Source organism: Myotis myotis, unplaced genomic scaffold, assembly GCF_014108235.1.
Source record: "Myotis myotis isolate mMyoMyo1 unplaced genomic scaffold, mMyoMyo1.p scaffold_m19_p_11, whole genome shotgun sequence".
NCBI lineage: Eukaryota > Metazoa > Chordata > Mammalia > Chiroptera > Vespertilionidae > Myotis > Myotis myotis.
The window spans coordinates 18,052,743-18,076,924 of NW_023416315.1; the positions used below are offsets into that span (position 1 = coordinate 18,052,743).

Below are 24,182 nucleotides of genomic sequence, written 5' to 3' on the forward strand. Positions count from 1 at the left end.
CAAAGAGAACAGGAAGTACAGAGGCTCTGTGCCTTGAATGTTTGACGAACAGCTATTTATAAAAAAAGATAATTTATGATGGTGCCTACCTATTTCTGAGAAGATAGTAACAGACCAGGGTTTCTGAGAATGACCAGGGTTGCGAACTTCTAGGTGTTTGATATGTGACATTAATTTTCATAACTGACTTATGAACCAGACAATCTAGGATCTGGGGAATTTTATTAGCTTATGTAAGACATGCTAACATCAAGTGATAACTTTTTTCTAGGACTTTACAATAAACTCATTAGACAAGTAAAGAAAAGGGGCCTTTGTTCCTCAACAAACGCTGTTCTTTAATGGAGAACCTGGGGGTGGAAACTTGGAATAGACTCAAGGCTTATACCTACCTTTTGTGTTTCAGTGAGAAATGTGGAGAGGAGGAAGGAGAGTAAGAAAGAAAAGGCAAGTGTGCCAGAAATGCTTTGAGAGACCTCGGGCAGGCAGAGGACAGAGCAGTTGGAGTTGAGCTCCCAAAGGAAAACCCCAGAAACTAGACCACAGATCAGGAGACTGGAGAAAGTAGTTGCCAAAGAGGAAATGCTCCATAGTGATGACAGGACTGCAGATAAGCTTTGCTTACCACCTAACCGACAGGGGATGTCAATCCCAGTCTTTGCGGACCTTTTACCCTGGTTTGCTCTTTCACTCACCTTTCAGAAAATTAACTATTTGTGGGCCTGAGATTTAGGGATACATTTTGAAGAGCTTTCTTCCACACTAACTTGTAAATTATCCTGTAACAACTATTGTAATTAGATTTGTGTATTACCAATTTTAATACTTAAAATGCCTTAAAATATTTTCCCACTAAAATGAATTTCCCCCACAAGTTAATACAAATAATTAATGTCACCTTTTTTTCTAGTTTTTCTACTTTTCAAAAATATTCTTATTACTGCATGCATGAATGACTTTATTAATTATACTTTACTGACTTTTTTTCATTACTAAAGGATACATGTAGAACCTGGTTTTAATGCTTAATCTTTCACCTTATCCACAATTGGTAGGGAGAAGTGCTTAAGTTTCAAGGGACCCTTTCTACCACTACAATAGGGATTTTTATTTCTTGCTATCATAGAAGTGTTTTCCTTTGGTAGCTCAAGTCCAATTGCAATAGAATTTCTAAGATGGTCTTGATAATGCAACGACAATGGAACGAATGGGATCGTTTTCATAACCAAACCGTACTTATAAAGTAGGCCTTGCTATTCCAGTAAATAGCATCATATTCAAATAATTCTCTTCTCAGTTATTTGCATTTTTAAATTAAGGAAGTAAATTCATAAGAGTACTTCAAGCAAATGGGAGGGTTGGAAGGCAAAGGAAATAGGACCTCCAGCACCTGTTGCTTAAATGTTATTTAAATATATTTTCTTTTTTAAGTGGGATATCAGTTTCAAGTACGAGGAAAGTAAATTCTAGCTCCCACCTGTTCTCGGAGGGAAGGATGTAGCTCAGGATGAGGGTCCATGTGTGAGGCTATAGGCGGGCGGGCAAGGACAGCGGGAAAGAAAGTAAACTAGGCCTATGAGCATTCCCAAGGAGTCACTGCACTTGAACATGAATTAGAGCTTTTCTCTGTGCAGAAATATTGAGCATGACCAGTCTTTTATTAATAGGTAAAAATATATTTGCTTATACCTGAAATGCAGGTCTTTAAAGGAGAATTGAGTTTCAATGATTCCCGTTGTTTTCACTCGAGAATGTAGAACATCTTGCTCATTTGGGACATATCCAGGAGCTGTTATTCTGTCCAAATCATTAAGGTAGCTAATAAAAACAAACAAAACACAATAGCATATATATATCTTTAATTTTGTAAATGATTTTTTATTGTTGTTTAGAGTCCATTAAACTTATAAAAATCCAGATTGGTGGTTTTCAAACTCTGCTCATCAGAACTCTAAGAGCTTGGTGGCAAGGATGTTGCCTTGCGCTGAGTGTGGTCCACAGCTGACCTGTGCGGGTAGGGACACTGTTAAAAGCGGATAGATAAACGTTGCCTTTGCTTGTATTTTATAAGGTGTATGGGATATACTTGCCGGTGTGTAGACAGACATTTCAGAGGAAAGTTCTCTTTATTAGACTTACATCGTCCAAAACGGTCACCTTGTAATTGCGATCACTAGACTAGTCTCAAAATGTTGTAGTTTGTCTTTAGACACTGAATTTTAAGAGTGATTGATTTTAACATCATGATTTGAAAGTTGTTGTGTTGTTTTCCATGGATTTTTCTAGCTTAGGGTTCTGAACAAATTTCACTAAGTTCCATGACGGTATCCACTTAGTCCAATAAAAGAAGAAATGTTTGACTTTCTTGCTTGTCCGCAGTGGAACTAATTCACGAAATTGCTGACCCACCCTGAGCCAGTAGCACTCCTGGGGACAGAAAGCTGAACCTACACACTGCACCCACGTCTACTTCCTCCACTCTTCCCTCAGGGCATCAGTGTGTCACACTCATCTCTGGAGGCCACTGTTCAAACCCTGCTATTACCAGGATGATTCTGTTCTCTTTCTGCTCAAGGTGTCTAGGAGTGACGAAAGGCAGGAAGAAATCTGACTAAGCCCAATGTTCTATAAGATGAATCTGTTAGATTAGAGGAAAGAAACTACTCTTAGCTTCATCCTTGAAACCAGATCCTAAAACAAAGTGTTTTATTGCTTTAAAAGCAGTTGAAAATCACTGTTCTAGATTTTTGATACAAAGGTTTTAGTAGCTTAGAAATATGGCTATTTCTGGAAAAATGTTAGAGGTAGCAATAGACCAGTAAGGTTTTTATGACAAAATTGTTCAGTATAATGAATCAAGTTTACACATATGGCTTAAATAGAAAGATCATGATGGGTTTTCATCCATTCAGATAAAATTTAAGAGGTAGGATCCACTTGAATATTAATCATTTAAAAGTTGAAATTTCCAGGGACTAAGTTGAGGAACTGTTTGTCTTAGCATCTAGAACAATGCCTTACAAAAGCAAAGCTATTTATCACTGGTTAAAAAAATAAATCCAACAGCAATATGGATAATTTATTCTTGAAGGGTCTTTCTCCTTTTAAGTGGAAATAAACTTAGAATTGGCAAAAATTGGCCAAGGACAAATAGACAATCACAATTCAGAAATACATATATGTAATAATGTGCAAATATATCACTCTGTTTTATTCTAACAGAGTTTAATTTATCTTTAAAAAAATGAGGAAAAACAAAGATATAAATATGTCAGAAGGAAGTATTGGAATATTTTTCTAGCTTACCTATTTTCTATTTTGTGAATCAAGTTTCTTTGTGCATTTTTTATGGACAAATTCTATATCAGTGGTAGGTATATTATTGGCCAACTGATTCATGCAGAAGCAAAAACAAAATGAAACAAAACAGAAACATACCTGCCATGATAGATATTTAATTTATTTTAATAATAGGCAAATGAATGTTTTTGTAGTCACATTTTAATGTACTTTTATTTGTATATATAAATCATTTCAAGCAAAGCAGAAGCATTAGCAGAGTGACAGATTTGCATTTAAAATGTTTGTTTTTATAAACAAATATATGATTTGGGTGCTCAAACCTGTAGACTAAATCTTAAACCAAACCACAGGCCCTAAATATATATAAGACAAATCACTTAAAAATATCTAATTTTTTAATCATGTAAAAATACCATTTTTTTCTGGTCAAGTCTATGTTAAATCTTAAAACATATGCAATTTCAATAACACACTAGTCTCAATGAGTAAATCATCAAATATTAATTAAAGTATTTCCCTTGTTTGCCACTGTCATGATGCTTTTCCATCAGTGTGCTAGTAGTGATGGGGGAGGTGCTATGTTGCCAACAAACAGTATTCTTTTTCCTTGCACTGCTTAGGACTCATCTCTATTAGCTTCATTTTGAATGGTATCTATGTTTGAGAGGATAACAAATATCTCTCACACACACACAAAAAAAGAGACAGATAGAGAAAGGAAGGAAGAAAAGAAGGGAAGGAGGGAGGTAGAGGGAGGGAGAGAGAAGCGGGGAGGGAGGGAAGAAGTAAAGAGAAGAGGAAAGGAAAAAAAAGAAGAAAGAGGAGGGAGAGAGAGGAAGAGAAAGAGACCATTGCTTTATATAATGATTCTGAAATATACATGAATATGGTACTGATTTGATATTATAGTAACTAGTTTTAAAAATTGAATGTCATTCAGTATTTTAGAAAAATCTGTTAGTTTTTGGAAGAAAACAAGAGTAATTCAGCTATTTTTCTGAGCAAGTTTTTACTTAATCATTCTTTAAAGGATCCCTAAGAACAAAAATGTTAATATTTAATTTCTCTTGATTTTATCTGAAATCATTTTTAGACATGGGGTGTATTATGTGGGTGGAATCAACTTTCCTGTTGTTACTCTACTGCAAGTAGATATTGTGTACTCGTGTTTAGCTTGAAGAACAGGTACATTGCTCTTAATATGAATCCATATTGTGATAGTCCCAGTACAAAACACATTTTATGTGTCAAAATAAACAGCCGAAACCGGTTTGGCTCAGTGGATAGAGCGTCGGCCTGCAGACTGAAGGGTCCCGGGTTCGATTCCGGTCAAGGGCATGTACCTGGGTTGCGGGCATATCCCCAGTGGGGGATGTGCAGGAGGCAGCTGATCGATGTTTCTCTCTCATCGATGTTTCTAACTCTCTGTCTCTCTCCCTTCCTCTCTGTAAAAAATCAATAAAATATATTTAAAAAAAAAAAAAGAAAAGAAAAAAACTAGAAAATACAAAAAAAGTCATTTTGTCTGCTCACTTTGTCTACGATATGTACATACTTTTTGCTATTCAAGAGCAAAGAACTTGGTAAACATATAATATAATTATAAATACATTTTAAGGGAAAATTATATTAAACAATAATGTGTATCTAAAACTAGTAACAGCTTTCTATCATTTATTTATCTATCTAACTTTTCCTTCCTCCCATTTTTGAACTTTGCTAACTAATTTTTAATGAAAATATTCCATATTTCAGTTTCTTATTAATTTTGACTGCTTTTTATCAATGATTCATATAAAAAAGCAATATTTTTCTATACTACCGACAACCCTCTTAGTATTAAAATGTGAATATGTACTGGGAAACTTATAAAAGCAGTTATGTAAGCTCATATAATAATAAGATGATATTCATTCTCTACTTCATCAGTGAGACAAGAGTTGATAAGGGACAATGCACCCATTGGGTTTGGGATTTAAAATGAACATAAATGAATAATCACAGAAGACTGATCTTTTTCTAGAATTTATGTTTCTTTCTCTCTCCATAGTCCTTCTGCCCATCATGATCAAAAATCTGAAGATCATGCAAGTTTTATTGTTCTGTCCTCAAATAATCTTCAATTTGTTTCACTTTCACATTACTGTTGTTTTTTTCCTTACGCAAGGCATGTTGTGTTTGGGGGTCATCAAAAGGACTGTATTTATATCTTTTACATATTAATATGCATAGACAGAAATATAGAATATGTAATGAAACTATATTTACATACATGCACACACATACTTGTAGGCATGTGACCATGGGATAAGATAAGAACCAGTTACTAAAATGGAAACCTAAAATCATTTTGATAATGCAGTTATAAATAATGTCACAACTTCCTAATTTCCTTGTTGCTGATAACTGCAAACTGGATGAGAGCTATGAAAATTATATAGTCTTTCTTGAGACTCAAACAAGAATTCCACAATGTACCAGTGTTGTGAATATTAATACACTACTTTTTCTAGAACTCTTTGAATCAAAGCATGTGTCATTAATCTGATTACCTTAGACCATGACTTCAATAACATGAATAGAGATGAAATGAATAGCCCAACCTTAGTGTGCATGTCACCATGCTGTGTTTATGTTGAGCATGACGCAAAATAATTAATTCTTTTTAGTTTGGAGAGAACATATCTATCTAGCTAGCTAGCTAGCTAGCTATTTATATATTAATGAATTAGTACTCAATTGTCTGTTTAAAAAATATATATTTTTATTGATTTCAGAGAGAAAGGGAGAAGGATAGAAAGATAGAAACATAAATGATGAAAGAGAACCATCGATGGACTGCCTCCTGCACACCCCCACTGGGGATTAAGCCCACAATCCGGGCATGTGCCCCTTACTGAAATCGAACCGGGAACTTTTCAGTCCTGAGGCCAATGTTTTATCCACTAAGCCAAACAGGGTAGGGCACAAGGATTTTTTTTCTTTAATCTTACATAACATCAGTAATCCAGTTATAGAGCAGTTCCAGGGTAGTTCAGAGATTAAATGCTTTCTTAAAGGAACTGAGTTTCCCCCCCCTAAATTTCTGCTTGCCACTATCAGTGAATAATCTTGGTAGCTGCAACTGCTACAGGTATAATAAGGCATGTGCCCTGACCTGGAATCCAACAGTGACCTCCTGGTTCATAGGTCGACACTCAACCACTGCGCCACACTGACTGGTCTTGAAAACATATTTAAAACATATAGATCTTCTCAGGAAAATAATTTCAAAATTAGTTATTTAAAACTAGAGGCCTGGTGCATGACATTCGTGCACTGGGGGTAGGGTGGGGTGGGAGAGGGGTCCCTCAGCCTGGCCTGCACCCTCTCGCAGTCCAGGACCCCTCACTTCTTACCGCCCACCTGCTTGCTGTTTCTTACCCCTCAGCTCGCAGCTCCTTAGCACTGTGCTCGCCCGCAGTGAGCCTGGCTTCTGGCTGTGCAGCGCTCCCCCTGTGGGAGTGCACTGACCACCAGGGAGCAGCTTCTGCATTGAGTGTCTGCCCCTGGTGGTCAGTGCATGTCATAGCAACTGGTCGTTCTGCTGTTTGGTTGATTTGCATATTAGGGATTTATTATGTAGGATGCTCCCCTGGTTATATTTTTTTGCATCTCATTTACATCACTTTGATCTTTTTTATTTCTCTTGAATTACTTTTTATTTTAGTATAATAAATAGAAAAGCCATTTATTTTTCTTATTTGTGAGTATGAGTGCAGAATACACAGTTATAATTCTTAATTGTAAATATTTCCACTGCGATTCCTGTAGAAATGTATTCACTTACTAAGCTGCTGAATCGTTGAGCTGATACTCGGCTGACCTTTCAAAGCAGGCCTGAATCCCCGGATCTCTCCACAGACGTTTTATTACCTCCACCAGGTCCTGCGTCATTCCTCCATCTTCTAGGGCATTTGCCATCACATAAAGTTGTCTTTGGTCTTCCTATGGCAATGTTTTTATGAAAAGAATAAAAATGTGTCATTATTTGAAATCACATATTCTTTTTTTTAAAGAGAACATTTAAATTGGATGATTTTATATTATTTCTTTAGGTAATAATTCCATTGAACGTGTAAACAATATATCTAAAGTGCCTTATGATCACTGGCCAAAAGAGTTCTCCATTGCAAAAATTAATAGATTTAAGTATTATCATAAAAAGATAGGATATTTTGTTATATATTTTGCTATAAATCATTAAGTTTTGATTATGATGTAAAAAGGGATAACAATAGCGTGGTATAAATCCATCGAGCTCTCAGATGGTCAAATGCTCATAAAAGGGTAATGGATCTGATCTAAATTGGCACATAGTATTCCTTTGATAATGGCCACATTTTTTCCCTAGGAAATAAAACTATCAAATAAGAATTAGAGAAATGAAAAATAAAACTCAGTATTCTAAAATCATACTGAAAAATTGATATACAATATTATTTGCCATCATGTACCTCTTTGTGATCATATTACTAATGGTAAACATTTAAATATACTCAAAATTTTTGAATGTCCAATGTAGTGCTGTTAATTGCATGCCTTTGGGGGCAAAGTAATAGGGCAGAGTTAAGACAATGAAAAAAAAAAGAGGAAAAGAGAAAGGAAAATAGAGAAGAAAGCAAAAATTGTGTTAGTCCTGATAGAATATTTGGAGTTGACAAGAGCAGATGTAAAAGTACACTGAGTAAATAATACAGTCCACAGTTTACCTAACCTATCAAGTCTGTTTTGTAACAAAAATATTTTAAGAATAAGAATTTGAATTTCACAATTGTTGACCAATATAGACCAGGCAAATGAAGTCTGGGCTCATATTCTCCTTGTCTGATTCCAAAGCCCTTACTCTTTCCTGTACATATTCTTATACTATAAGACAGCACATGTAATATCTCACACAATCCTCACAAACAGTCGCATAGACACTATATTTTTTCCCATTTTACAAATGAGGAATCTAAGAGTCAGTGCTTAATTTGATGAGCCAATAAAGAAAATAAGCATCAGAAGAAGAGTCAGACCCAAATATATTTTGTGAAATGTTAGGAGTATGTCCAATAAGAACTTGCTGGTTTTCTGATACAATTTAATTTATTGTTCTTATTGTAAATTGATGCCACGTTTATTTCACTGTTTTATTAAAAACCTGCTGAGAAACATAAGGGTATGTTTCTCAATGTTAGAGAGAGGCTTTCTTAAGATTAAAAACCTTATTTTTGTCTTTCTTCACATTGAGATTTTATTGCCAAACCAAACTGATCAAATGACCATTAGGCCAACATTTTTAAGTGGCTAAATCAGAAGTTTAAACCCCATTTTCTTGCATCAGCATTGGGTAAGTTTTAAATACTTCTTCCTGATTATTTGGCTATGAGAGAGAACTCCAAAGCCAATAAAATATGATGCAGCCACTTTTGCTGACATTATCTCATTTGCCTCTTTCCACTATAAAAATGCCATTTAGAAGAAATGATGGAATGAGACAGTTGCTCAAACAGTTTTGTCCATAAAGGGGAAAAACTACATGCCTTGTTAGTATCCTATAACAAAAGCCTAATATGCTAAGTGTCCGGTAGTCGATCGTCCGTTCAACCAAGCAAAGCGTAATATGCTAATGATATGCTAAGGCTGCTCAACCGCTCACTATGACGTGCATGGACCACCGAGGGGCAGATGCTCCAACATGGACCACCGAGGGGCAGATGCTCCAACTGGTAGGTTAGCTTGCTGCTGGGGTCTGGCCTATTGGAACTGAGTGAGATGGGCTGGACATGCCCTGGAGCCCTCCTGCAGCCTCTCCCTGGCTGGCCATCCTCCTGTGTCCCTCCCCAGCCCTGATTGTGCACCAATGGGGTCCCTCGGCCTGGCCTGCATCCTCTCACAATCTGGGACTCCTCAGGGGATGTTGGAGAGCCAGTTTTGGCCTGATCCCACAGGCCAGGCCGAGGGAACCCACTGATGCACGAATTTGTGCACCGGGCCTCTAGTACCTTTATAAACCATGCTAATAAACTCTTCCATTTCTCTTTAAAATTTTCCATTTTAATTTAAATATGCTTTGTTGGTATAGATATCATGAACATAGTCTCACCTTGAGCATTTAAATGTCACAAAGTCCTCTTTGACCAATACATCAATCCTATTATCTCCCCCAAGAGCAAGCAATCCTATCAGTTTGGCTTTTGTATTTTGAGATCTTGAGTTTTTTTATTTTATTGCATTCATAACTGAAGTTGATGGAGTTGATTTTCAAACCAGGCTGTACATGATAAGCCCATGGAGCACTTCTTAACAATATTGATACCAGGACCTCAACACAAACAAGATGATCCAGAATCTCTGATGTCAATTTCTGCCAAGGTATTTTAAGGAATTTCTCCTGTGACTCAAATGTGAGGACTGAGTTAAGAATAAATATACAGCCGAAACCAGTTTGGCTCAGTGGATAGAGTGTCGGTCTGCGGACTGAGGGGTCCCAGGTTCGGTTCCGGTCGGGGGCATGTGCCTGGGTTGCGGGCGCATCCCCAGTGGGAGATGTGTAGGGGGCAGCTGATCGATGTTTCTCTCTCATTGATGTTTCTGACTCTCTGTCTCTCTCCCTTCCTCTCTGTAAAAAATCAATAAAATATATATTAAAAAAAAAAAAAAGAATAAATATACAGAATTTTTTTTGGTGTCTTTTTAAATCACATAAGTAATGTCTTATTGGACATACTGCATATCCATTCTTGAAGTTATTCCTCAGTTGCTAAAGGGCTAACACGGTAATTTAAAGAATCAAAAATTCATTTGTTTAAGGGCTTGGGTCCACCAAACACATTTGAATTTTTAAAATATATAACACAGGTACTAATGAGAACTTGTCTTTTACAGAACATCCAAATGGATTGAAAACTGGACTCCTACTGCTTATCTTACTCCCATGTTTTCAAAACTTCAGTATTTTCAAATCTCTTATTATTGCTCACACGACTCTACATTTTTGACTCATGCCTTTCTTTTTTATACTTATTTCTCTCTTTCCTCCTCTCACCCTCTCTCCCTTTCCCCATTTCCTCAAGAACTACAGGACTCCTTCCTCTTTCTTGAACTCACCAAGCCCCCATTTCACGTCTTCCTTGTTGCTCACTTCCTGCTTCATTCGGTCTCTTCCCAAATACCATCCCCTCATGCGTGCCATCTATGGCCATCCTTTTTCTATTACTCTCTAGCCCCTTGCCCTCCTTGATTTTTTTTCATAGTACTTATAAGTACTTATATAGTACACGTCTTTATTCTGTATCTTTTATATTATACTTTAAGCACTTGAAGGCAGAGATTTCATTATTTTGTTCACTTCTACATCCTTAAGACTGGGAAGAGAATCTAATACATAGTTCATGCCTCTGAAGTATTGTTGAATGAATGAATCGATAAAATAAATATATTAATTATCTCAGACCACACTTGTAGGGAAACTTTAATGGAACCTCCAATAATTTCCCACATTTTTTTTTCTATAGTCCCAAGTGGGAATGAGTGGCATCCTGAAGAAATTTTATTTCTTTATAATTTATTTGGAAAGGCATGGAAATTATGGTGTTTCTAGAATGGCCAATTCAAGGTTGCATAGTTTAGGGATTATTGCTTAGAAAGCAAAATATATATTTTCTGTACAGGTTACCCAGAACTTCCTCATCAATATTAGGGACTTGAGATGGTCCTAGATTCTAGAACCACATGAATATGCATTCTGAACCCTAGACTCATAATTCCAAAGATTGAAAAAAATGTATCTATCAAATGAAGGAAAATATATCATAATTTAGTTATTTGGGAAAATACCTGTTTAAAAGTTCCAAGCTTGTTGCTTCAGATTTTTAGAGTCTTTGATAACTAATATTGTTTGCAAATTTCCAAGAAGTTGTAATAGTATGTAAGTATCCCTGACTTATTTGATCACAGAACTTGTATCATAGACCATCTTCAGGAATATATGTTCTTTGGTTCAGAGTGTAGGGTTCACTTTGCAGGGTGCTATGTCAAAAATAGTTTCAAAAACACCCAGATTGTGTGATAAAAGTGTTATAACTTTTAACATTCTTTAATGCTGGTTTACTGGATGTTTCAGAAGTTCTAAAGTAGAATATTTTATATATATATATATATATATATATATAGAGAGAGAGAGAGAGAGAGAGAGAGAGAGAGAGAGAGAGGTAATATGCAAATTGTCTGTTATGGCGTCACAGTAATGACAGTTCAACAGGCTGCGCACGCATGGATTACCTCTAGGTCCCTCCTCCCCACCTCCGATCCTGCAGAATTGGCACAGATCCCTCCCGCCTCCCGTGGAAGTGGCACGGCTCCCTCCCACCAGTGCTCTCAGGCGCACTGCGGCTCCCGCCGGCTCCCACGGAAGCAGTGGGCAGCCTATTGCATATGATACTGTGCACTGGGTCACTAATAATATTCATAAAGGGTAAATGGAAATTTATTAAATGCCTTTATTCTGCCCTGTCTTGTTTCTTCAGCTTTATTCTCTTTACAAGTTCTATATTCCTGAAGTCAGTCTATTAGATATTAAACCAAAACAAAAACAAGCCCCCTTTCTTTTTTCTTTTCTTTTTTTTTTTTTTTTTTGTTAATCCTCATTCAAGGATATTTTTTCCATTGATTTTTAGAGTGGAAGGGAGGGGGAGAGACACATCAACTGGTTGGCTCCCACATGTGTCGGGGCCTGCAACTCAGGTACATGTTAGATGTGCAGAATAAAATAATACATTTTAATTTGCCTATATTCAAAGTGATTACTAAAAGGTTACTATATATAATATTTACTGGGAGCTTACATTTTGCAATACTTGGTATTTAAATGTATATCTTATGTTTCTCCTTCATTTCACAATAGTCATTATAATTCAGTAAGGAAAGCACTAATATTTTGTGGGTAAGGGAGCTGAAATTAGAGACATTAAGTAACCGGTCTAAACTTAAGAAATCAGTAACCAAAAAACTCATGTAAATTTTTGGTTAAGACTCTTTTCCTCTTTGAATGGCAATCTGTGTGATAATGTACAATGGCTATGTAAGAATATATAACCTGGCGCCGAAGCCGGTTTGGCTCAGTGGATGGAGCGTCGGCCTGCGGACTGAGGGGTTCCGGGTTCGATTCCGGTCAAGGGCATGTGCCTGGGTTGCGGGCACATCCCCAGTGGAACGTGTGCAGGAGGCAGCTGATCAATGTTTCTCTCCCATCAATGTTTCTGACTCTCTATCTCTCTCCTTTCCTCTCTGTAAAAAATCAATAAAATATATTAAAAAAAAAAGAATATATAACCTGGCATAAATAAACAAATAAAAAGATAAAGAGAAAGCTGTAGGAAATCAGAACTCTGAATTGTACACATAGGTAAAGTGCTTAGCAATTAATCTGTTGAATACACAGTTTAAGTGAGATGCATAAAATGCATTAATCCTAAAATCAAATACTAAAGGGTGTGATTGAAACCGCTATCATTTATGTTAGTTTAAATAAAAATATGAGCTGTGTAGTGCCTGACAATGGTGATAATACTTGAGAACATAGTTACTCCTGAGATGTTGTGCCAGTTGCTTAGTGCTGCTTAAATTAATCTGTTTTTTTTCCCATTCAATGCACATTTTGAATAAATTACATTTCTTTTATTTTTCAGTTAGCAATAATGGCAGCAATGTACAGAATCTATTATCTTCACTCCACCTGAATACCAGATCATTAAGACTTTTAACCAACAGATTTCAGGTCTTTAGTGATTGCTGGAATCACCTCTTTGCAAACACTGGGCTATATGAAGCACACAATATCTCTCTGTATAAAACTCTAATATGCAAATAGACCAAACGGCAGAACAACCAAACAACCAGTCGCTATGACATGACCACCAGGGGGCGCATGCAGAACATGGCAGGCGTTAGCCGTGGCGGGATGGGAGAGCAAGTGAGCGGGGGCGCCAGACCAAGGCAGAGCACTGGTTGCTGTCATCCAGGTGAGCCTCTGGTGGTTATTGAAAATTCTTTGTTCCTGCATGCTGTGGCCTGCCTGGAGCTCACATCTGCTGCCAGCGCCCAGCACTGGCCCCAATCACTCAGTGCCGTCAGCAGGTGCGAGTGATGGCTGCTGGCCCTGATCACCCCTGAGGGCTTCTCCACCTCTGCCTGGTCCTGAAGGGTGATTAAAGCAGCAGCCGCCGCTCACACCTGCTGCTGGCGCCAGCCCTGCTCACACTTGCTGCTGGCGCTGGCCCCAATCGCTCCACTCAGCGGATGTGAGTGGGGCTGGTGCCACATCAGCACATGGGAGCGGTGGCAGTGGGAGCGGGGCTGCCAGCAGACGGGGCTGGGGGCCATGGTAGGAGGGGCTGGGCAGGGGCGCAGAGGATGGGCTGAAACCTGCCCCTGTGCCCACCACAACCTCTCGGCCCACAGTTCCTTTCAAGGTGCACAGATTCGTGCACTGGACCCCTAGTATTTAAATAAGTAGCAATAGGCAAGGTTGTGATTTCCAATTTCAGTGATGCAACTATATGGAATATTACACATGCAAATTAAAACAGTAAATTATTCTCAAATGAATGCAGAAAGAACACCTATTTGGGGAATTATTACTGCTTAGAAGAAAGAAAATAACTACTACAAGTATTTTTACAAAATACCTTGCATAGGAAGAAGTAATCTAATAGAAGCCAGGAGAAGTGGGTTTTGCTCTAAGCTCCAGCAATTGAAGGGAGGCCAATCCCTTATTTTGTGACTCTTATTTTTTCACATCTTTAAGTAAAAGGGTTAGTTCAGGTTGGCTTTTAAGGGCCAGTTCAACATCCTAGGTTTATAGGAAAAGACAGTCAGAGTGAAAACTAAACTACCCTTGAATAACAACGTGAGCACTACATCTTAGGATGATAAAGACAGTAAGGATGTTTGGAGTTCATTTCTTGCAAGTTTCCCTTTTAATGAAGGAGAAAAACTGTAACCTAGAAAAGTAGGTGACTTACTGGAGCCGAGTTCTGGGTTACGCTGTAAAGGAAGGAGAGCCTAGCAGAACTCCTGACTCCACTTTGCAAAGGATTTGCCCCAAGGACATTTCCGTGCTCTTTGTCAGGAAGAGGCAGAGCTAAATGGAATTTACTGTATTCTTTAAAATTAGTAGCATGAGCTTCCTCAGAAAACCAAAAGATAGAACTACTATGTGATTCAGTAAGTTCACTACTGGGTAGCTATCAAGAAGAAAACAAAAACACTAATTCGGAAAGATATATGCGTCCTTATGTTCATTGCAGCATTATTCACAATAGCCAAGATATGGAAGCAACATGAGTGTCCATAAATAGAAAAATGAATCAAACAGTTGTTTTTTTATGCACCACACACACACATATATAAAACATACACATCTACACACATATGTATAATGGAATGTTAGTCATAAAAAATGGAACCTTACCATGTGTAAGAATATAGATGGACTTAGAGTAAAATAAGTCAGAGAAAGACAAATAGGTTATGATTTCACTATCTGTGGGGAGGAGTAACTAGGGGGAAGGGGAATAAGAGTTACAAACTTCCAGTTACAAAATCAATCAATCACTGGGATGCAATGTACAGCATAGGGAATATCATCTATAGCATCAAATTAACTTTGTACAGTGACAGAGAGTTTCTAGATAAATGTGGTGATCACTTCATAAGGTGCATAAACATTGAATAATTATGCTGTACACCTGAAACCTGTGTAATATTGTATGTCAACTATGCTTTAAGAAAAATAGGGGAAAAAATACTAGCATGAGATATTTTTCTTTTCATCCTAACCGCTTCCAATGGTCCTTTACATGGTCTAAACTACTGGGAAAATGGGGAAAAGTACAAATGTCGCTTTTTTCCTTTGTGCTTACTATACTGTTCTTCTCTGTTTTTATTTTCATATATCAAGGTATCTAAGAATTACTTTGAGAACAATTCAATTGTCATCGGATGCAACCAGCTGCTCCCAGAGGGGATAGGGAAATGGGTGAGTTCTTCCTAAGAATTGTATACAGTTACTCCCTTTTTGGGGTGTGGCTAACTATTGTTCTTTGGATAATACTACACGCTTTGTTTGTCAACTAAAATGGTTTTATATGCTTGCACACAAACTGTTTTAAAACAAGTTGATTTTAAATGTATTTTAACATAAAATAATTACATTACAAAATAGAAAATAGAAGAAAAATGAAACTACTTAGTTGCTATCTTAATAACAAAACTATGACTACTTGAGTATATTTACTATAGAAACATTTTAATCACATAATTTTGAGTTATTTTTAAACATAACATTATTAAATAATCGGTTCCATGCCACGGAGTCTTTGTAATGATCACTGAGAAATAATAACTGCAGTGTTTTTATTAAGAATAAAGTCTCCATGAAATGACTCACAATGAAACTAAGAAAATAAAGGTAAAGATCTTACAGTTTGATTTTATGGAATAAACTCTTTTGTATTTAGCAAATATAAGCAGTATTTTTCTCTAATATAGCATATTATTGGATATTAAGTTTTACTTCTAGGAATAGATAATGTTGAATAAGGTTATAAAAGAAAAATTTCATTTAAAAGAAAATTGGAAATCTTACATGAAACAGAATTGATGTTTCTAAAATTCATATTCTTAAATTTTTGGTATAGATTATTACTACAAGCTTATTAAGTCCTACTATTTTATCGCTCATGCTCCATTGTAGGACATAAAACTGTGATTATTAGCATACTTACTGCACTTCTGGCATTTTCATAGTCAATCCCGAGGGTGGTCATGGCTTTCACAATAGCTAGGATAGATTGCAATGTATTACTGTAAATTACTGCTTTGAATTCCATGCATTCTTGCTCACTGTAACCGTTCTTATGGATGATCCTATAATTTAAACATGAAAAGCTTTCATGAGCCAAACGATTGATTTTTTAAAAATACTAAAACATAATAATAATTTGCTTGAATAAAAGTATATATTTATTGAAAAAGGAAGAATTTTGTCCATATATATGCTAAATCTGAACAATATATTTTTGGTTTTTGGATTTTTATTATCATTTGGGTTTAGTACAATATTTTCTTTCTGATTTCCTAATGCTAAATATAAAGACAACTTAGGATTTGCTCTAGATAAAGCACTATTAAAAATGGGAAAATCATGAACATTTTATTTAGAAAGCTTATTTCTTTTCAAGAGAAAAAACGCCCAGATTTCCAGGAAAAAGTTGCGTAAGTAGTGTTTACACATGCTATCTAGAGGAAAAGAAGTAAGTTAGTATGAAATTCATGTCTTTTCCTCTCACTTAAGACACTCTAAAAAATAGGAGTGTGTGCTTTCTATTTAGAGCAGTAACAAAGGCATCTTTTTTTAATGTAGGTAATTCCTGGCTGTTAAATTCCTGTCACACTACATGCGTGCCACTGAGTAATCAAAGCTGAAATGCTCAGACATTTAATTTGGCTGAACTCTTCTTTTCCTTCCACTCATTCAATTAGAACTCAAAAATATTACAATAGTTTTAGAAATAGATTAAAATAGATTTACCTATTAAAAGCTAAAATCTTTGCGTATGCTAATTACTTTATTGCTTCTTTATTGCATAATGTGTTCTTATTTCTTTTAGTTAGTTTTTCTCTCTCATTGTTTTGGAAATGCTTTGTGCCCATTAGGCATTATTCTGGATGTCATGTTATTAAAGATTTGTGTTGTATCCATTTACCTAGAGACTTTAGCATGGGGGTGGGGGGGTGGGAAGATCACACTATCTCCCAAGATATTAAAATCTTTAAATGGATTCTGCAGTGAAAGGGGTAGAGACAGTACCTATATCTCTTCTACTTTTAATATCTTATTGCCAATAATTGCTGTTATTTGTAATGTAAATATGGCCATGTTTATCTTGACATATTAAACAATTAAATTAAGTAGTCAATTAAAGTCTATAGAAAATGCAGTAAAATATTTTTGTGGATATATTAGGAATAAATTTATTAAAGAAATTCCAATTCTTAGTCAAAAATTAAAATTGGAAAATTATTTTAATTATTAAATCAGAATGCCAATTACAAATAGGGGTCATTTAGATTTTCTTCCTGGCACAAGTACTGATCCCTTTCCTTTCAGCATTGAAAAAGGAAACATTTATCACAAAGCAAATGACAAAAACAGACTTTAAAAAGTCCAGCTGCAGTGGGACTTGAAGTAACTTGTTTTGAGCTGCACAAATGTATTTCTGTGAAAGAGAGCTCTCTACCTGCAAGTTAATTCCTAGCTCTGTTCAAATTAATAAGCTTTTACTGGGCATTTTCTGTAATATATTATATTATGCACTGAAGAAAATGAATAAATTAAATAAGTCCTTTTTTTCCCCCACCCCCCAAAATATAGACTAGTCACTAGACACATTAATTCAAATTAAAAGATATTAAAAATTAATTCCTCAATCACACCAGCCCCAATAAAGTACTTAATACCTACATGTGGCTAGGACAATGGTTCTCAACCTTCCTAATGCTGCGACCCTTTAATACAGTTTCTCATGTTGTGGTGACCCTCAACCATAAAATTATTTTCGTTGCTACTTCATAACTGTAACTTTGCTACTGTTATGAATGGTAATGTAAATATCTGATATGCAGGATGTATTTTCATGGTTACAAATTGAACATAATTAAAGCACAGTGATTAATTACAAAAACAATATGTAATTATATATGTTTTCCGATGGTCTTAGGCGACCCCTGTGAAAGGGTCGTTCGACCCCCAAAGGGGTCGCGACCCACAGGTTGAGAACTGCTGGGCTAGGAGCTACCATGGTGAAGAGTACAGCTATATAACCTCTCTATCACCCTGGAAAGTTCTATTAGAGACTACTGGATTATAGGAAGGGAGAGCATATCTGATTTTTGTACAGTGTGGTTATGTGTAGCAACAACCTCCGCATGGTGCAATGCACTAGAGAAGAAAAAGTGATACATTTTATTGGGAGTGAGGGATCAGGGTGGAAGCAGTGATAGACAGTTGAATTTTCTAGCATAAACAGTTATTTCCAGATAATCAAGAGGAAGAGAGTAACCGAGGCAGAAGAATCAGTATGACCAAATACAATGCTCACAGTCACCAAGCTTTCAGTATGTGCCACACACTGTTTTAAGTGCTCTATTTGCCTTCTCTTCTCATTTTTTGCAAAAAGCTTGTTAAAGTAGGTAAAATGATCATCTAAATTTTGCAGGTAAGAAAAGTAGTCAGATACATTGACTAACTAGCCTTAACTTCATTTATGGTACAACTGGGCAGCAAATGCAATCTGATTTTAGAGCCTCTGACCTTAGCCAGTGAACATGTTGACTATTCCTAAAAGACTCTGAGGAGGGAGAGATGGGGCAGAACCAGGAGAAACATTATCTATTCTGTCATTGTTGAACTACAGCTGTTTATGCAATTTTATATCTTGGTTTTTCAGTTAACATTAGTATTTTCTTTTATTAAATTTTTTTTCATATACATATAACTTATAATGGACACAAAATCTTAAAGGTGAATAATCCCATGATTTCACAAACTATTTGATTATGTTTAATTTTAATTTAGGGTATTTTATCCTATCTTGTATTTCAATATTTGAAATAAGGTGGATATGTCTCTGTGCATACATTTTAATATTTATATTATTTTATTTTCATATCTTTTTATATTTAAATTATTGTATTATTAAAAATTCTCAAAAATATGTTTAAAAAGTTAATAATTATTTTATCAACTTATTGTGCATAATTGCCAAAATTATTTCTATAAACTTGCCGTAACAAGTTTACAAGTAGTAATAAGAAATATTTATTTCTCAAAACATCACTCTTATTAAATAATATTACTTTGCAATTATTGTTTGCTAATTTACTAAGATGAGAAACAGCTCATTATTGTTTATTTTTTTATATTAGTGAGGTTAAACTAAATATATATGTATATATATTTAATAGATATTTGAATTTTGTCTTATAAACGGTCTGTTCATAGTCTCTTCACATTTATATATATTGGGCAGCTAATTGTTTTTCTTAACAATTAATAGCTCTTTACATATTATGGTATTCAATTATTTATTATAATTGTTTTCAAATTTTCTATTTTCTCTTTAATTTTATTTATGGTTAAATATATTTAAAAGTTTTAATTTTTATATAGCCCAATGGTCATATCTTTTCTTACTGCACTTTACTTTATAGAGAGTGCAAAAGTAAGAAGGATAAGAGGGATTCAAGCATGATTATAACCTGCAAGAAAAAAACAGTTGAACATAGTGGTAATATTATAAAGAAATACAAGATGACTGGGTGCAGGGATGGATCTGAGAACCCGAAAGCAATATGAGCAGTGATCTGGATAAAGGAACTCTGAACTTCAAAGACAGGAGCATTCAAAAGGTCAAACATGTAGTTACAGATATAGGTGACAGCATTCAAAAGTGGGTTTTAAATATTGGTTGATATGGGAACCAATATGGAACTCACATCACATTACTCAGAAATAAGGGAAAAAACAGTGGTGTAGATTATAGACAATTTCATCATTCATTGGAAACATTCCCTCATGATATGTGCTGAAGAACAAAATCCTTGAAAATTTAATTAGAAATGTGCTAAAATGATTAGCATCTTCTCCTATAGCAGCAATTGTCCTTCAAAATTCTCCAGCAGTGACAGAGCCATGAAATTTCACATATTTATCTCCACCTATCAATTGCCATTTTATTTATTTAGGCATCACATTCTGGATTCATAGAGTTTTTGTGTTCATTATCTCAGTATTAAGAAATGCAGGTGTACTTATCTATACTAATAAAAGGGTAATATATTAATTAGGGTGGATGTCCTTCGGGACAAAGCCTCAGTGGCTACCAGGGCCAGGCTCAGGCCAGCAGTGGCAGCAGCAACGGGGTAATGGGGGTGGCGCCTTCCCCTGATCCACCAGGTCACCTCCCGCAGAGGGAGGCCAGACTGTGGCTTAGGCTGGGGGCCAAGACAGAGGCGGTTAGGGGCGATCAGGCTGGCAGGGGGCAAGGTAGGGGCAATCTAGCTGGCAGGCAAAGGCAGTTAGCCTGAACCGGCAGTCAGACATTCCCCGAGGGGTCCCAGATTGGAGAGGGTGCAGGTTGGGCTGAGGGACACCCCCCCCGCCCCATGTCCCCTGGCACCAGGCCTCTAATTTCATTATAAAGAGAAAAAAGTAAAGAAAATAAATTTAAGTCCACAATAATCATAACTTTAAATATGCATTTTATTCTCAGGTAGGCAAAATACTAATTAGGCTAAAAATAGTTTTCTCCTAAATTCAAATGGATCATTGACTGACATATTTAAAAATCTTTCTGGCTTATGACCACAATATTAAAGTTCTATTTATACTCAGATTAATATATTTATACTATAACTGCTTTTGGTATTCATCTTGTGAAGATGCAAAATTTAAAAGAAAAGTGAAAATTATAATATTACTGACACAGAAATTGTGATAGCTCTGCTACTATGGGTGATTTGAATCAGCAATCTTCAGGCTTTTTTATTTCATGGCTCACATTAACTAATTATTAAAATTCTGCAGCACACCAAAAAAAGTTGCATTTTTTTCCAATATTACAAAAAATAGATATAATTTTGATATATTTACAAAGAAATAATAATAATAACCTACGCTTTTTGCTCCAAAGTGACTTTTTTTAAAAATTATGTGCTCCCCTGGCCACTGTGGCTCAGTGGTAGAATATCGGCCTGCACACTGAAGGGTTAAAGGTTTGATTCCTGGTCAAGGGCACATACCTGGGTTGTAGGTTCATTCCCTGTTGGAGCGCCTGCAGGAGACAACCAATCTATGTTTCTTTCATATTGATGTCTAAATATCCTTGGGTGAGGATTAACAAGAATAAGAAATAAAATAAAATAAAAAATCAGGTGCCTATTCTTGTATATAATGATTTCTGGTACCAAGAATTAACCAATCAAGACGCTGTTATTATGTGATGTAGCCAATATGATGCAACTCTATATTTACGATTCATACAGGGCATTCACACTGGATAACTATTATGTTGGCTGTTGTTATTTTTTTATTATTATTTGACAATCTAAGGGAAAAGAGGTCAGTGCCCCTGACTAAATAGTCAAGTGTTGCATGTTTTTAAAATTCTTGTGGCACGCCAGTGTGCCACAGCACACCTGTTGAAAGTCGCAGATTTAGATTATCAATCACATTTCCCAGAGGTATTTATTTTTAAAATGGTCAAATAGATGGACAGATATTAAATAGTAAACATTTATAATAGTATATACTTACTTCATTTGTTTAACAATAGTACTTTTTCCAGATTCTCCTGCTCCTGAAAAGAAAGATGGGAGTGTTATCAACTGACATATGTACATCAAATTCATATACATATTAAAACCTGCGACATCACTATCTCATGGGTAAATCCTTAACAGACAGCTCTCCTATGTAAAAAGCAGGATAATTTTTCCATTAAGTCTTGAAAGGTAATAGGTGTCTACTTCCAGGATAGCAGAAGGAAATGAAACCCACCTATATTGATGATAGATCCAGATATAGTTTGGTTTCAAGGTAGAATGTATATTCTGAAGCAAGAATTACATGTCATTAGGAAAAAAAATCCTGTTATTATATTTGAACATACTTTAGAAAGATTATCTCTTGGCTTTGTATCTTAAAGAAATGGTCCAAACTTTATAATTTCTAGATCACTTTCATTCTCCCAGAATGTCTCTGCAGATATTCTGTAGGATTAAATAATATCAACAAAAAGCACACAAAAAAAACCTATGCAATAACTTTTTATTTCCAGAATTATTCAAAGCCTATTGTGATTGAAGAAGGGGCTCTTGTCTTCATCATCATATTTACGTTGCTACACAGGCACTTTCTCTTCTGTTTAAACAAAGGAAACAGAAGAGAAACAGTAAATGAATTAAAAGGCCTACAGAGATGTTGTGTTTTAAACAGTAGAATAAATGCAAGGGGACTCAAGAGGACTCATATAAGGATGATTAAAATTATTAACAATACTAGAGGCCTGGTGCACGAACCATGCACCAGTGGGGTCCCTCGGCCTGGTCTGCAGGATCAAGCCAAAACTGGCTCTCCAACATCCCCTGAGGGGTCCCAGATTGCAAGAGGGTGCAGGCCAAGTCGAGGGACCCCACTGGTATACAATCGGAGCCAGGGAGAGACGCAGGAGGTTGGCCAGCTGGGGAGGGACCACAGGAGGGCTTGATTGGCCGGACCCCAGCAGCAAGCTAACCTACTGGTCAGAGTGTCTGCCCCCTGGTGGTCAGTGCACATCATAGCAACTGGTCAACTGTCTGCCCCCTGGTGGTCAGTGCTCGTCATAGCGAGTGGTTGAGCGGCCTTAGCATATCATTAGCATATTACTCTTTGATTGGTTGAATGGACAACTGGATGACCAGACACTTAGCATATTAGACTTTTATTATATAGGATAAGGATGGCTAACTTAAGAGACCAAAACTGAATTACTCGAGAGTGAAAATGATGAGAGAATTTGATAAAAATTATTATAATATATAGGGTATAAATAGAATATAATCCAAACTTTTTAGTTTTTACTTGTCTGTGAGTCCTAGACATCTGAGGGATGGGGTAGGAAGGAGCAAATTCAGGCAAGTTCTTAAAGTTTGAAAGTTCTGATTTTATAGAGGGGAGAAAAGCAGAGTGTCAACAAGAATTGGTAAAATCTAATAATACCAATTTGTTTACAAAATTTTAGATAGAATCACCAGTAAATCTCTCAAATATTGAGGAATACTGAGTATTTTATAATGGTATGAAATCATATGTTTTAGGATGTGCCTTTGGGTTACGACTAACATTTATCAATGAAAATATGATGTTGAAATATATTGACCAAGGGACTGATCTAAAGTGCCAATGAGTAAATCTTTAGTCTTCTCATACTAAGTTCTGTAAATTTAGAGAATCAAGTTTGATATATTACTGACATTTCCAGAAATTGGGTCCAAGGATATTTTTAAAGTCTCAATTTACCTGTTAATTTTGGACAGATTTCAAAATAGCAAACTAAAGCAATTTAAAAATATCCCAGGAAAAATCCAAAAACCAGAAAAACTAATATGCATAGAAATATTTTTTGCCAGCATGGCAGTCAACTGCCTTGTTTTACCAAGTCTTTTATGATTTTTTAAAAAAGATTTTTTATTGAATTTTAGAGAGAAAGGTAGGGAGAGAGAGAGAAGCATTGGCGTGAGAGGTAGACATGGATCAGCTGCCTCCTGCATGCCCCCAACAGGGATGGAACCCACTACCTAGGCATGTGACCTGACCAGGAATTGAACCACCAATCTTTTGGTGCATGGATGATGCCCAACCAAATGAGCCACACCAGCCTTGGCAAATCTAGTACAATTTTATGTCAGTAAAACTAATATGATTTTGATAACGCTGAATTTCAGAATTTTATTCAAATTATATCAAAATATATATTGAATCAGAAGACCCTGACTACCCTATTTAAATTTATTTTTAAATTTTTATTAAATTCATTGGGGTGACATCTATCCTATATAATAAAAGGATAATATGCAAATTGACCCTAACAGTGGAACAACCGGAACGACTGGTCGCTATGATGCGCACTGACCACCAGGGGGAAGACGCTCAATGCAGGAGCTGCCCCTGGTGGTCAGTGCACTTCCACAGGGGTAGTGCTGCTCAGCCAGAGCTGGCTCATGGCTGGCAAGCGCAGTGGTGGTGGCAAGAG

The 24,182-nt window shown here is 36.1% G+C and overlaps 1 protein-coding gene across 1 annotated transcript in view; it reads right to left on the reverse strand.

The window, feature by feature from the left end:
- The window catches only part of GNAT3 (G protein subunit alpha transducin 3), a 49,984-nt gene that overhangs the window by 14,461 nt on the left and 11,341 nt on the right, over positions 1–24,182 (reverse strand). The window contains exons 2-5 of the mRNA XM_036326982.1: positions 21,707–21,749; positions 16,116–16,257; positions 7,133–7,290; positions 1,690–1,818 (exon numbers count right to left, since the gene is read on the reverse strand). Coding sequence (XP_036182875.1) covers positions 1,690–1,818; positions 7,133–7,290; positions 16,116–16,257; positions 21,707–21,749 — 472 coding nt within the window. The remainder of the gene's footprint in view (positions 1–1,689; positions 1,819–7,132; positions 7,291–16,115; positions 16,258–21,706; positions 21,750–24,182) is intronic.